General features: G+C 34.5%; 2 protein-coding genes across 2 annotated transcripts; both read right to left on the bottom strand.

Moving 5' to 3' along the window:
- Window positions 1–188: 188 nt before the first annotated feature.
- On the bottom strand, window positions 189–1,279 carry BU26DRAFT_513033 (alpha/beta-hydrolase). Its single transcript, XM_033827532.1, has 2 exons — window positions 977–1,279; window positions 189–922 (listed from the first exon to the last, which is right to left on the bottom strand). Exons 1-2 carry the CDS (start codon window positions 1,192–1,194, stop codon window positions 409–411), a joined length of 732 nt encoding a protein of 243 aa, XP_033691187.1. The 5' UTR covers window positions 1,195–1,279; the 3' UTR covers window positions 189–408.
- Window positions 1,280–1,952: 673 nt separating this feature from the next.
- BU26DRAFT_412062 (uncharacterized protein) lies at window positions 1,953–3,143 on the bottom strand (the record flags this gene model as incomplete). Its single annotated transcript, XM_033822952.1, has 1 exon — window positions 1,953–3,143. One exon carries the CDS (start codon window positions 3,141–3,143, stop codon window positions 1,953–1,955), a length of 1,191 nt encoding a protein of 396 aa, XP_033691186.1.
- Window positions 3,144–15,900: the final 12,757 nt, after the last annotated feature.

The following is a 15,900-nucleotide window of genomic DNA, read 5'->3' as shown; positions in this document are numbered from 1 at the left end:
AGTGGCATTCTATGCTGCAGCCGACCTGTCTAATCTCCACGGAGCACCAACAGTATGGGTATTGGTTATTTCAGGAGCAAAAGGATCACGATCACCTTCTGCTCATGTAGGATAATATCCTATATATCCGCTAACAGGTTATCATAAATCACCTCGGCCAGAAGAAAGGGTGAGAGTTAAGTAGTGAATGCATGCACCCCTTGTATGAAAGACTGGCTACCTTCCCAGGTTGCGCACTCTTTTCCTTTTGATCTAATCCGCTAATGAAGATCTGATTCTCGCTAGGGAAGACCATCTCGACACTTCCAAAAACCAGGAAGAGCGTGACCAGAGGGCTAGAGAGATGGTGAGATCCTATTGCAAACGGCTGCGGTCCATCCAGCATCGCAGCGGAATCACTGACCACATCTAGTGCAAGAACTCCTTAAAAAAATTCACCGCACTCCTCTTCGCCCTCTCCAGCCCATCCCTCTGCACTTGATCCGTCTCATCCCCCCTCGCCGCAAACCCATGCTTCAGCTTCGGGAAATACACATACTCGTAGCTAATCCCCAACGTCGGAATCACCTTATTGCTATACTCCTTTAGCTCGGGGCTAAACGCAGGATCCGTCTCCGGGGCCAGAATCTGCGTTGGCACCTTCAGCGCATCGAGCTCAGACTTCTCTACCAGTGAGGGATGAACGCCCGAGACGGCGTCGATGAGCGACGGGTCGCTGCCGAGCCGGAAGCACGCCCAGGCGCCGTAGCAATACCCGATTGCGCCGACTTTGGGGAACTGCGCCTTGAGAGCTTTTGCGCAGGCGGTGATCTCCGGGTAGCGGATGTCTTTGGAGTGGCGCTTGACGAAGGAGGGGAGATCCCAGGCTTCGCGCTTGGCGGGGTCGTTGAAGATGTCGGTGGGTACGACTTCGCCGTCGAAGCTGGGGGGTTGTCAGTTGCATTGAAGTTGCAAACGGGCGTTATGAGAGGCTCACAAGTCTGGAAGGTAGACGGTGGCGTTCGCTTCCTTGGCGAAGTGATCGGCCAGCAGGCGGAGATTCGGGAACGTCCACCCGAAGACATCGTGGACGATCATGATGGCGGCCGACTTGGAATCGCCGGTCACATAGGCGTTGTTGTTCGCCAGCGTTGTTTCCTTGCCCGTGGGCGTGCCATTCCAATTGAAGCCCGTTTTGCAGTTCTCGCACGACATGATAGAATCTTCCGCTTGCCTCTCAACGGGTAATTGATCAAACAAAAACGAGAATGATGGAAAAAAATTCGGGTGAATGAGCTTGGGGTGGATACTCAACGTGATTTATGCCAAGCGGGGTAGTGGGGCTGCTGTCAGATACATCGGAGATTAGTATGCGCGAGACTAACCCCGTCCAACTTCGGCACTGGGCGAGGACTGGGTTACATCATGTCATATGCAGCTAGCCTGGTCGCGTTAGAAGTAGGAAGCACGCCTCTCCTTTGGGAAATGTATCCTAGCTTTGCTGGCCTCGAACGTCGGGCAGGAACGCAAGTCGGCAAAATGGGCCTCCGGTGAACTTTGGCGATTTAGTGACCGATGGGCGAGGGGTGCAAGCCATGCATGAGCCGATGATTGTAAAAACAAAGACCGGCAACGCTGTGTGAGTTGAAGGAGCGGAAGGTAGAATTTAAAGTGGGACAATTGACTGATGAGGGAAGCGCAAATATTGGCGAGACGGCGTGCAAGTAGAGAAGATAGGAAACGTATAGGTCCAGCGAGCTGTGGCTTACCCAAGCTAATCGTACTCCACCTATTGCACCTGAAATACGGACTTTGCTACATGGAAAGCTGCCCCCCTTGACTTCATTCAAGGCTCCCAGTTTGGAATGTACACTAAGATATATCTGTCGCCCCAGAGGAGCATGTTACAATACAAACCAAGAGAATGATTCACCTACTCTCGCAATACTCCATGCACAACTACGAAAAGTCCTTTAGAGGATGCGGCCAGCGCGATGGTCGTACAAGGAGTGCTTGTCGCGCCCGCGCTCAAATTCTTCATAGCACTGAATCTCATAAGCATCGGCGGCGATAGACGGGTTTAATGGATAGTGGACCGAAGCACCATCGCTGTTCCTCTGGTAGAACAACATGAACGTCTTGCCTAATCGGGGCGGCTCGTACGTCCCCCGGTGTCGATAGTCCCGACGCATCTTTTCCCAATGGTCTTCCTGCCACCAGTTGATGATCCATGCCATGGGAATGGCATGAACGGCGCAGACGTAACTCATGCCGGACTGAGAGCTGCTTTCGCAGAACCATTCGCCACCACGGATGTCCCGTGGATCGAGGCGGTCCCAGGCAGCTTGGTCAAGCTCTAAGCGGCGGAATTGAGATCGAGAAGAGATATGGGTGCGATCGGCAACCTTCTTGAGGGCGGCCTGGCGATCCTCTCTATATATGTATTCCTCTGTAAGGATCGACAGAAGCAATGTGCAGCCTTGAATCTGGTTCCAGAGCGGGTTGATTATACGGCCGAAAGTTTGCAACTCCCACGCGTAGCCGAGCTCTGCCTTCTTGTCCCCTCGGTTGAAATAAGGCTCCTTATTGCTTTCCCCTAGCCAGAAGTCGTAGGCATGGACGCACTCATGGGCGATAGTTACGGCGGCTAGGAACGCGATTTTGTATGTCATCGACGGGCTAGCTTGCTCATACCCCTGGTCGAAGAAATGGAGAATATCCGGCGACAGAATGACGCATGGCCAGCACCGACCGTCGTACTCCCGGGTCCGGTACCTACGATCGATAGGTGGCCAGTCTCCGGGGCGAATTGTTTTAATAAAAGGCGTCTCCTCTTTGGCAGCGTAGGTCAGACCGTAGGCCTGTATTGGGTATCCTCGAGGGGCAAATACAAAGCTCACCACCTCGCCAAGTTCGCGAAAAAGCGTTCTGACCTCGTCCCGCGCTTCCCGAGTGCGCTCGTACCGCGTGGTGGCGATATATGTCCTAGGCGGATTGAATGACCTATCTTGCTTGCGCTCACCGCAGGTCAAATGAGCAAAGAAGTCAAGGGAGCAGTCTTCTGTGAGGAGGCGAGAGGCTAGACGCAGTACATGCCGCATATTGTTATAGGTGGAGCGGGTCTGCTGGTCCGGCCCTTTTGTCCATCGTTCCAGTGCAAACATTGGCAGGATTTGGTTTTCCAAGGTAGGTGGGGGGATGATGTCTACTTCAAGACAGCCGTTGTAGGCGAGCCGGTCGTGGCAGGTCGCCAGTAGATCCTGGAAGGCATGGTTGAACATTGTGTTGGTCGTTGTGGTAGGTAAGAGTGGCTGCTGCGTTGGTTTTTGGGTGGGTAAGTACGTGTTAACAGAATAGTGGCCTGTCGCGCGTACTCTGGGTTATAGAGCCCAGGACTGAATCCCAGAGCAGACGTTGAATAGAACAATGCGCCGTGAACCTTCCTTACGGCATTGAAGGGGAAAGTGACAGATCGAAAAACATCGTATAGCAATGTAAAGCAAGAGGGACTGTGAGAGAGTGCTGTGAGATGCGATGCCTGTGAGGTTAGACCCAAAAATGAATGACGTTGTGAGTAAGAACCGGAGATAAATGACTCAGGGGCAGACGTGAGAAGAGAAAATGGGCTGCGGATCCATTGCGCACAACACGGTTCTGTTGCGTGAAAAGAAGGGCTGGCATGGCAAAACGTTGAGCAGAGGGGAGAAGAACGAGTGACGGCATATGCCCACCTGCTATTCGCGAAGATGGCGTGGCTGTTGCTGCCCTGTCAGGTTTTGGACAGCTGTCGGCAGCAAAATCGGTGCGAGCTGTACCTAGGCGTGCTCCATGAAAGCAGCATCCTCTGCAGGGACTGATGTAAAGTTAGCAGGGGATGAGGAACTCAGGGCGTGGAGTCGCGGGGTGGTGAAGAAGACGATGCGTGAATGTTCCGAAGTTGCAGGTGGTGTTGAGGAGTGAATGTACAGTGGGCTACAAAAAGTGATTGGCCGCCACCCGAGCGCCACGAAAGCCACCACAATCCACATATTTCAGTGAGCGATAACTCAGTCAATAATTATCCAAATTTCATGATGGGCAGAGTAAATAAAACGTCGAGAGTTAAATATTCTAAGTCTACCGTCAATACTATATGGCAATTCCATCTTTATGGGATATCTGGCGCCAAAATCGGCCGACATCTTGATATCCCAAAGTCCTCAGTCAACACCATTATCCGAAGGCTGCGCAAGCACCCCCTCCATATATATTCGAAAGCGCTTCGTACAGGACGTCCTCCTAAGCTAGATGAACGCGCAGAGCGACACTTAATACGCTGGGTTGCGTTAAACCCTTTTGCCACGATACATACGATCGCGACGCCGTCGAAGACTAGATGCGCTATCCACATCAACACCGCCCGCAAATACCTGGCAAAGCATAAAGTATACGCCTTTAGGCCTCGTCGTAAGCCTTATTTATCGAAACTCCACAAGAAAAAGCGCATCCGATTTGCCAAGCTCTATCGGAACTTAGATAAGGATAATGTGGCATGTGTGGCATTTTGCGACGAGGCAACTTGTTACGATCACAGGACCAGTAACAGGGTTGGCCGGGCCAGGACGGGGGAACGGCAGGCCAAGCCCGAAGTCACGAGATAGAGGACCACGTGCGGAGTCACGTGCAGGATCACGGGAATGATCAGGGTCACGTGATGTGATCAGGTGGATCAGGACCAGATCCACGAATTAGAACCTAATCCAAGGAAGCCAGGCCTTAGCCCTAGATCCCGCCAAGAGGCGCCTGTATATAACTAGGAGAAGCTCGCTTCTTATAGCTTCTTATAGTTATTACTTTATTTATTAAAATTACTACTACAACTTATAATTTATAGTATTATTATATCTACCTCTCTATTACTAAAGATTCTAGCCTAAAGTATATCTCTTACCTTCTCTTATAAAAGTAAGCCTTAGTTCTAGTTAAGAGAATAGCTTATAATAAAATAACTACCTAAAGTTAAAGAGTAGAATAACTATATTAATAGTTAGAATATAGTTAGAAAAATGTTATAATTATAGAATTAAGAATAGAGTTAGCTAGCTAGAATAGAGAAAAGAGTAGGCTAAGTCTAAAGTTATAGAATAAGAGATTACGTATAAGGTTATAAGAATAATTAGAGTTACATAATATAGATTAGATAGATTAGATAAATTAGAATCTAATTTATAGATTAGGCTCTAATCTAAGAGATTTATAGAAGCTAGGTCTTAGCGCCTAATCTAGCTAAGAGAGTATATATATATAACTAGAAGAAGCTTACTTCTTATAGCTTCTTATAGTTATTACTTTATTTATTAAATTACTACTATAACTTATAATTTATAGTATTATTACCTCTACCTCTTTGTAACTAAAGATTCTAGTCTAAAGTATACCTTTTATCTCTTTTTACGTAAGTAAGCTCTAGTCTTAGTTAAAAGAATAGCTTATAATAAAATAACTACCTAACGTTAGAAGAGTAGAATAACTATATTAATAGTTAGAGCCTAGTTAGAAAAGGCTTAAGTCTAGAAGCTAACTATAGAGAAATAGATTATAGAGCTCTAGTAGGTTGTTATAGTACTCTAGAAAATAGATATCTAGTAGGTAGAAGAGCTAGCTATAGTAAAACGCTAGGCCTAGGCTAAGATTACTCTACTCTAACGCTTTAATAGTAAAAGAGAGAACCTTAACATATTTCTAGTAGCTATAGAACTCTACCTATAGTATAACGCTATAGTATTTCTATAGAATAAAGATAAGATTCTAGAAGCTATAATAAATATAGAAGAAGAAGCTCTTACGTAGGCTAAACTCTATATATTAGACTAGCTAGAAAATAAGAGAAATATAAAAAGAATATAATAGTCTATAGATAAGATTTTTAAAAGCTAGACTAGATTTATAAAATATCTTAGAGAAATATTTAGAGAAGTTAACATATATAAGATAGTATAAGAAAAGCTATTTTAACTACGCTAGACTAGATTAGCATTCTAGTATATAGTAACGTTTAGATAGCTAAGTACTTATCTAGACTAGAATAACTTTACGCTAGTAGAACTCTTCTATAAGAGGTTAAAAGAATTAGTTAAGAATAATATTACGTATACTAAATAACTAGAGAACCTAAGTAATACTATAGAGATAGTAGTAAAGATTAATAACTAATAGTATAAATAAAACTTAGAATAGTAGTAGAGTAGAGACTATTTTACACTAATAATAGTTAGAACTAGATAACTATAGACTATATTCTAAGAAGATCTTATAGACCTAGACTAGGTTAAGGCTCTATAGAAAGAAAAATAAACTCTAAGAAATAAGAAAAAGGTATAATACTTTAAGAAAAAACTATATCTAATCTATAGCAAAAAAGAATACTTTACGTAAGAATACCTAAAGAGAAAGAAAATAATTAAGATAATCTAGGCTAACTATAATAGCCTATTATAGATAGTATACTATAATAATAGTTATATAATATACTAGAGAGATAAGATTAACTTAGAATAGTACTTAACTAAGGTATAGACTATTATACTAGAATACTCTACATATATAGAATATCTTACTCTAGATATAATCTAATAACGTATTAACGTATAATAGTACTAGATATACGTAGAATCTTATAATATATAGAACTATTAACACGTATACTAGAATATTCTCTTTACTAATAAAAAATTCTAGAAAGTACTAGACGCTTTTAAAAAAGTAGCTAGATTAGTAGAATATCTTATAGATAAAGAAGTATATTTATATATTTAGAAAATATACTAGAGCTTCTCTATAAACTATTCTAGAGCTAGAAAACCTAAATAATAGTAGCTAAAGTATGTAGAAAAAGATAGATACTAAAACCTCTTCTATAAGGTATACCTAACTAAACTATCTTAAAGAAAGAAACTCTCTAGGCTATTTCTATATAACTAGAAAATTAAGATACGCCTATAATAGAAGCTATATTAGCTATATAAGAGTAACTACCTAGAATATAACTATATCTATTAGATCTACTCTCTAGTAGTCTATAGTAAAGAAGAAAAGGTAGTAGTTAAGACGGCTACTAGTACCTAGAAACTAGATAATAAGAAAATCTAAGTAGCTACGTATATAGACCTACGCTCTAAAGAGAAAGCTAGCTAAATAGTAATACTAGAACTAGTTAAGAAAGTCTATAGTAAAGTATACTACGCTAAACTATAGAATTAGTATACTATTAGATACTAATACTATAGAGAATAATATTAAACTATAGAGTAGATAGCTAGCTACTCTAACTACTATATACTTAACTATAGATAGTACTTTCTAGAATAGAGATATCTATACTATAGTTAGAAAGTAAAAGATAAATATATACAACTTTATTAGACTATATACTTACTAGAATAATACCTAATATATATAGTAGAGAAAAAATAGAGGTTAGTACTAGCTACTCTCTTAAAGTTAAAAAACTAAAGAGCTTCTAAGAAAGAGGTCTACTCTAGAAAGGCTCTACTTAGACTATAGGTAAAATTATTATCTTAAAACCTAGAATACTACGCGTTAAAGCTATATTAGAAGACGAAAAACTTATAGCTTATATAGATAGCAAAGTAGTAAGAATATATATTTTAGCTAGCCTAGTAAAACTATAGAATATACTATTTTAAGAAAAATAATAGCTATACTAAGTATAACTTATAGATAACTAGCTATCTATCTTTAGCTAAGAATAGATTTACTTAAAGACTAAGGTATAGATACTAGATATCTAGAGAATATAAAAATAATAATTCTATAATATTATAGAACTAGAGAATATAGACGTACTTCTAGAGCTAGATTAGCTATAAAGATATAACTCTAATATTAGTTAGATTAGGTTAGAACTCTAAGAAAGGCCTATAGTAGTATAGAAGGCTAGAGTAAAACACTACCTAAGAGCTTACTAAAAGCTAGAGGTAAAGATTAGAAGAATATTCTCTATAAGTTTAATAAAATAAGTAAAGAAATAACTTTAAGACGTTAGCGTTATATAGATACGAAAGCTGTAATCTAATATAGAGTAACTACCTTAAGAAGTTATAAAGAACTATAAAAAGTTTACGTTATTATTTAATAGATAGAATAATAGCGTTCTACCTAAACATAAACTATAGAACTATAAGATATCTATAGAAGATAAAGCCGCGCTAAAGCTAGAACTAATATACCTACTTAGCTATAAGTAAAGAGAAGAACTTTAAAGATATCTAGAGAGACTTCTATATAAGAGGTATATCTAAGAAAGCTAAAGTCTAATAGCCTTACTAGTACTATTTATACTAAAGAAGAATAGATAGTTAAGACTATATATTAACTATTAATAACTTAACTAGATAACTTAGAAAAATTAATATCTACTATCTATAATCTTAAAACTAATAGACTAGCTTATAGAAGTATAGTAGTTTATAAAGTTTAATATTAAAGAAGAATACTATAGAATATAAATTAAAAAGAGATATAAGTAGAAGATAGCTTTTAGAATAAGAGAAGGCCTATATAAATATCTAGTTATACTATTTAGACTTACTAACGCACTAGTAATATTCTAAAGTATAATTAATATAGCTCTATATAAATATATAGAAAGGTTTATAATAGTCTACCTAAATAATATACTTATATATTTAAAGAGAGTACTAGAAGAATATAAGAACTACGTGTAAAAAATACTATAGAAGTTTAAGAAGTATAGACTTCTAATAGCTTCTAATAAGAGTAAGTTTTACTATATAGAGATAAGTTACCTAGAATTTTACCTAACCTAAGAAGAAATTTAGATAGAGATAAATAAGGTCTAGGTAATTCTAGACTAGTCTATACTCTAAATAGTAAAAAAAGTATAATTCTTTCTAGAATTTATAAACTACTACTAAAAGTTTATCTAAAAGTATTTATAAATTACTATACCTCTTATAGAAGTTACTAAAAAGAACTAAGAGTTTAAGTAGAAAAACCTATAATAATAAGTATTAAAATACTAAAATAAACGTTTACTACTATACTACTACTATAAACGTTTAACGAAAATAAACTAATAAGAGTTAAAATAGATATATTAGACTAAGCTCTAGAAGTATACCTTAGCTAACCTAGAGAAGATAGTAAGTATTAGCTATACTTCTTCTACTTAAGAAAGTTCTTAGTACTAGAACTTAACTATAACGTATATAATAAAGAACTTATAGCTATTATAGTAGTAATAAAGAAATAGAGAATATACTTAGAGAATACTAAGTACTCTATTAACGTAATATTAGACTATAAGAACCTTATAGTATTTATAATAACGAAAATATTATAAGCTATTCTCTTAACTAAGACTAAGGCTTACTAGTTATAAAAGAAGGTAAAAGGTATACTTTAGGCTAGAATCTTTAGTAATAAAGAGGTAAAGGTAATAATACTATAAATTATAAGTCTCTATAGTAATTTTAATAAATAAAGTAATAACTATAAGAAGCTATAAGAAGTAAGCTTCTTCTAGTTATATATATATGCTATCTTAGCTAGATTAGGTACTAAGACCTAGCTTTTATAGATTAGACCTAATCTATCTAGCTCTTTCTAATCTATCTAATCTATATTATATAACTCTAATTATTCTTATAACTCTTTACGTAATTTCTTATCTTGTAACTCTAGGCTTAGTCTACTATTTTCTCTATTCTAGCTAGCTTATCTTATCTCTAATTCTATAATTATAACACCCGCCTCTTCTTCTAAAGCGTTATTCTAAAGTTCTATTCTATTTCTAGGTATAGTATTTTATTAATCTATACTACTTTTATATAAGAGTAGTATTGCCTATAGTTCTATAGTATTATATTCTCTCTTCTTTTTCTATTCTCGCTATACTACCTTTACGTACTAAGTCTTTAATAGTCTATTATTACTAACGTGCTAACTATATTCTACGCACTAGCGCTAATATATTTAATAACTCTTATAATACTTACTATTTCTATAACCTACGTTACGTTATAGAGGTATCTTCTAGTTATTATTTAGAGTATATTATAAAGAGTTAGTTCTATAATAAGATGCTAGATCTAAAAGAGGTAGAGAAGCTAAATTAGCTATTAGCTAATTTGCGTTCTTAGTAGTCTAAGGCTAGTCTTAAGGTAGAGCGTCTTACTAAATTATAGTAGTCTACTAAGGCGCGTAGTAATTATCTTTAGAAGTAGTTAGAGTTAGTATAGCGTCGTCGCGACGCGTTACTTTTAAAAAACCTAGCTAATATTAAAAAGTTAGAGTAACTAAAGCGTAAGGTATAGTAGCTCTTACTACTATAATCTTCTATTTCTCTAATTAATTCTCTTTAGTTGTTTAACTAGAGCTATCTAGAGAATCTAGAGTTCTAGTCTCTAGGTTTTAGAAGTAGTAGCGCTAATAAAACTTCTTAAGTTTCTTAGAGTAGTTCTTAAGGTTCTCTAGTAGTTTCTAGGTATCTTCTTCTAGTAAGTATTCTTTCTATCTAACCTAGTACTTCTACTAACCTTATATACGCCTTCTATCTAGTATCTTTTTAACCTTAAAGTCTTAGTCTAGTTCTATCTTAGTTTGTTTATTAAGTAGAGCGTTATTAGGTACTAGCTTAAGTTTAGACTTATAGAATACAGAGTATATTCTTATTATTAGTAGTAGCTTTAACCTAAAGTTAATAGGTCTAAGTTATCTATTAATTTTAAATAGTCTAATTTACAAGTAATTAAGCTTCTTACTAGGTTGTTTAGTACGTAAGTTTTTTTGTAAAATAAAAACTTTACCCCTCTTCTTAAAGGTTAGTTTCTTAATTTTTTTCTTATTTACTTATTAAGTTATTTTTTCTACTATTTTCTATAGCTTGTTATAAATCGTCTTTATCTAGCGCTCTTTTTCTTTTACCTTAGAGAAGATTATATTTACCTACGTTAGAGCTCTATATATTCTAGCCTTATAGCTATAATATACCTAATAGAGAGTTATCTCTATAGTTTCTTATTTTACTATATTATATACTAGTTATGCTATAGGTAGTAGTTTAACCTAGTTATTCTATTTCTAGTTAACATAGTTTCTTAGGTATTTTTCTAGAGTCTAGTTTATTTATTCTATCTAGCTATTTATTACGGTACTAACCTATCTGCGCAGCTATATAACCTTAGCTATCTTAGCGCCTTAGCGTAGTAGATATCTTTCTTACGCCTCTACGTCTTTATAGCTTAATATTGTATAACTTATTATATACCTTAAATTCTTATTTCTTATTTACGCTATAATAGTTTATATAATTCTACTATTAGCTCTACTACGTACTACGTAGCCTAGCTAAATTATAACTAAAAGAAACTCGCTCTATAATTCTAGAAACTAAGGTACTATAAGTAACACCTAGAAGAAGAACTAGGTAGAAACTCTAGCTGTAAACCTTTCTAACTTTCTAATACTCTAGGTACTTACGTAGACTAGAGGCCTGCGGTAAGACTCTATGTAGCTGCTAGTTATAATTAGTAAAGCTAATACTAACTAGAAAGCCTTAGTAATAAAGAACACTCTTAATAATATCTTTAGAAACTTTAAGAATAGCTTTAATTACTAGTTCTAGACTCTTTAAGCTAACTACAATACTGTTGCTACTAAATATTCTACCCTTTAAGCACAGCTACGCGTAGTAGAGCAGCGTGCGTATGTTATAGAAGCTATAGCTACTACTCTTTAAGCCTCTCTACCTACTAGTCTCTGCAACCTCTACTAATAGAATTATAATAACCCGCTAAAATTTAATAGTAAGGGCGACCTAAGTACTAGGTAATAGAAATATAAGAATTAGAAGATAGAAGTTTATTTAGCCTTAGCTATAGATAGCGCCTTCTTTAATATAGACCTATTCTATCTTCTATACGTTATAAACCTTCTTACTAGTAATACTATAGAACGCTACTACTATAACCTTAATATAATTCTAGATAACCTAGATAACTAGAACGTATAGCTCTATACTATAGTCTTAGACCTATTTATAAATATAGACTAAGTCTACATTAGTACTAATAAGACGCTAGAGGCTAATACTAAATTTAATAACCTAGTTATAGGTATGCGCCTCTTTTCTAACTTCTTATCTAACTTTAAGAAATAGTCTACCCGCGCTAAGAAGATAGCTATAGAGAAGGTTACTACTCTTTGCTATAAAGTATCTATAAAGCTTAGTAGTATAGTTACTAACTAGATTAAGCTCTCTAGACCTACTAACTTTAATAAATAGGTTAAGTTACTAAATACTATATAGAAACGCCTTAAAGAAGAGAAGTATATTAGTAGTATTTATAAGAGACGCTTAAAGTAGATATATATAAACGTAAGCACGCTACTTCTAGTAACTACGTAGACTTAGTCTATCTTAGACCTAGACGCTATATAGTTAGACGCTATACGCCTATTATAAGAAGAATATACGTAGAGAGACCTCTATTTCTATTATAGAAAACTAGAATATAATAAGACTAATTATAAGAAAAAGTGTAAGAATAATATAAAGTAAAGTAGCTAGCTCTAGTTATTCTCTTAATTATATATATAATAGCTATAGAACCTATAACTATTTAATAACTATAGATATCTTTATAGTAAATATAATACTAGGTCTAGCTAGAGTAGCTATAATAGCTAAGATAGCTATAGCTAAGGCTAGAATACTAACCTATTCTTTAACTATTCTATAAGTAATAAGAGTAGAGGCTATATTAAAGGTAAGATCTCTTTAACTCTTACTAGCTCGTCCTCTAGCACTATAAGCACGCCTACTAAATTAATTTCCCTGTCTATAAGTACTTCTAACTATAGTAGTATAAAAAATAACTAGCCTCTAACTATAGTTATAGCTAGAGGTCTAAGAAGAGTATATATAAATAATAACCTTACTAAATATAGATAGTTCTTAGTAAGAAGAGCTCTCTCTAGCTTAGATCTATAGATAGTAAATTACTACTTGTATATATATTACTCTACCTTACGTATTTACCTATTACTACACAAAGTCTTATTAATAGTAGCTATTTAGGCTATAGCTTTATTAACTACTCTCTAGTTTAGTAATATAATATTCTACTATATACTATACTATTCTTTAGGCTCTTACTACTTGTAGATAGATATATAAGTAATATACTTATATACTACTATATTATACCTATATCTATTAGTAACTACTATAAGTATTATATACTCTATATTATAAAGCTAGCTACTAATATACTAATTATTCTTAGCCTCTTATAGTTATAGTAATATAATCTAGCTATTAATTAAACCTCTATATCTATAACTTTTACCTTCTAGTACTATATAGCGTACTATAGTTCTAATAGTAGACTAGTACCTATAGTACTATAATACTAAGCGCCTAGTAAGATCTTTACTACCTACTCTACATAGCCTTTACCTTAAATTACGCTTATACCTCTAGATTCCCTACTAGCTGCAGAGAACTACGTCTTTATTCTAGATAAAAAACTACTCTTTCTACTAAGTTATAAACGAACTAAGTAGTTACTACTAATTACGTAAGATCTTTTTATAAAAACTAATAGCGCTTCTAGGTTAAACTATATTATACTATTATATAAAGATATACCTAAAGATATATAAAAGAAGAATATAAATAGAGAAAACTAACTACTAGAAATTCTACCTAAGCTTACGCTAGGCTACCTATACTATTATACCTATAATTCTAGAGTAGACGAAGATAGAATACCTAAATACTATAGTATAATAATTAGAAACACGTGCCCTATAAAGAAAATACTAGCCTAAAAAATAGAAGGTATCTAGCTCTCTATAGTATAGATTAGAAAAGAACTATAACTATAGCTTAGTATTCTAGTTCTAGAACTAATATATAGACTATACAAAGCACTTAAAATAGAAGATATTTGTCTCTCTAAGGCTATAAATTTTGTCTAATTCTATAAGTAGCTAGCTGTTTAGGCTATTTAGGTTATATAGGATAACCTAGATAAGGTAGTCTAAGAAAGTAAGTAAGAGAAAGGTAATATACTTTCTAATCTTACTAAAGCTAAGTATTTTAATATTCTATTAGAATATATTAGTAACTAATTATATAATAAATTCTCTAGCTAATTCTATAATTTCTTAGATAATTACTAATAGGCCGTTTACCTCTATAGCCTTAAGTAAATAGATATTAATAAATTTCTAGAAGATAAGAAGCCTCTTTCTAAGTTAGAACTTAGAATAAGGCTGCTAGAATAGCTATAGAATAAGCTAGTAGAATTTCTTCTCTAGAAAGCTAACAAGCTACTACTAATAAGAGCTTAGAACTATAAGATTAATATTATTCTAGAAAAGAAGCTACTATATTAGAAGAATAGGCTCTTCTCTACTAAGAAATTAAAAGTTGTTAGAAAATAGCTAGATAATAACCTAGATAAGAGCTTTATATATAAATTCTATTTACGTTATACTATACCTCTACTTCTAGTAGTAAAACTAGGTAGAGAGGTACGTATCTATTAAGACTACTAAGACTTTAATAACGTAACTATAAAGAACTAATACCTACTTCTACTAATTAGAGAAATACTTAATACTCTATATAATACTAAGGTGTATACTAAGCTTAATATTATTGCTACGTTTAATAAGCTAAGAATTACAGAAGGCTACGAATAGAAAATAGCCTTTATTACCTAATTTAGACTTTTTAAATTACTAGTTATACTATTTAGCCTCTATAATACGCTAGCCTTATTCTAGAACTATATTAACTATACGCTTTATAATCTTCTAGACTACACGTGTACTACGTACCTTAATAATATTCTTATCTACTCTGCGAATAAAAAGAAACACTAATAACACGTCTAAGACGTAGTCTAATAGCTTATTAACACAAACCTCTAAATTAATATTAAGAAGTATAAATTTAAGGTTACTAAAATAAAATACCTTAGTCTTATTATCTTCTTAGAGGGAATTTGTATAGATCTAGAGAAGGTCTAGACTATTTATATATAAACAACGCCTCTATACCTAAAAGACCTATAGAAGTTTCTTAGCTTCTCTAACTTTTATTAACGTTTTATTTAAGACTTCTCTAAGATATATTAACTACTAAACAAGCTACTACGTAAAGATACGCTATAGATCTAGATAGACGAGCATACGTAAGCCTTTAAGACTCTAAAGATATTATTTGTAATAGCTCTAGTACTAGTAATATACAACTACACAAAGAAGACGATTCTTAAAATAGACGCCTCTAACTAGGCGTTAAAGAGCGTACTCTTATAGTATAATAACACTAGCGTACTCTACTCTATCGCGTACTTCTTAAGTAAGTATAGCGCTACTAAGTATAACTATAAGATCTATAATAAAGAACTTCTCGCTATTATAAAGTTCTTAGAGAAGTAGCGCTCTAAGTTATAAGAGACTACTAAACTATTTAAGATTATTATAGATTATAAGAATCTTAAATACTTTACTATAATAAAGGTACTCTTCTAGAGATAGGTCTACTAGTCTAAATTTCTTTTATAATTTAACTTTTGTATTATATATTGCCTAGAGAGTAAAGTAGTTAGACTAGACGCGTTAAGTTATATACTAGGCGACTAACCTATAAAGAATAACCTTACTAATAACTACGTTAAAAACTAGATATAGATAATACTACTACTAGAAAGATTTAATAAGAAGGTTCTTATAAAGCTTCTTTAAGATACTCTACTAGACGTAGCAGTACTTATTCTACTAGCTATAAATAAACTAATTAATAACCTATTATAGACTATATATAAGATATTAGACCTAGTATAGAAAATAATTACTACGCTAGAGAACCTATTAGTAAAG

The sequence above is a fragment of the Trematosphaeria pertusa genome, assembly GCF_010094035.1.
Source record: "Trematosphaeria pertusa strain CBS 122368 unplaced genomic scaffold BU26scaffold_1, whole genome shotgun sequence".
In the NCBI taxonomy this organism is placed as follows: domain Eukaryota; kingdom Fungi; phylum Ascomycota; class Dothideomycetes; order Pleosporales; family Trematosphaeriaceae; genus Trematosphaeria; species Trematosphaeria pertusa.
Note: the sequence above shows the minus strand (reverse complement) of the source record. Positions and strands in the feature narration are given on the sequence as shown.

What these genes read in the sequence shown, in the direction of transcription:
- BU26DRAFT_513033 (XM_033827532.1), bottom strand. Translation starts at nt 1,194, where the DNA reads ATGTCGTGCGAGAACTGCAAAACGGGCTTCAATTGGAATGGCACGCCC. An exon ending in ACCGTCTACCTTCCAGACTT is followed by an intron (nt 923 to 976) that starts GTGAGCCTCTCA and finishes ACAACCCCCCAG; the next exon opens with CTTCGACGGCGAAGTCGTAC.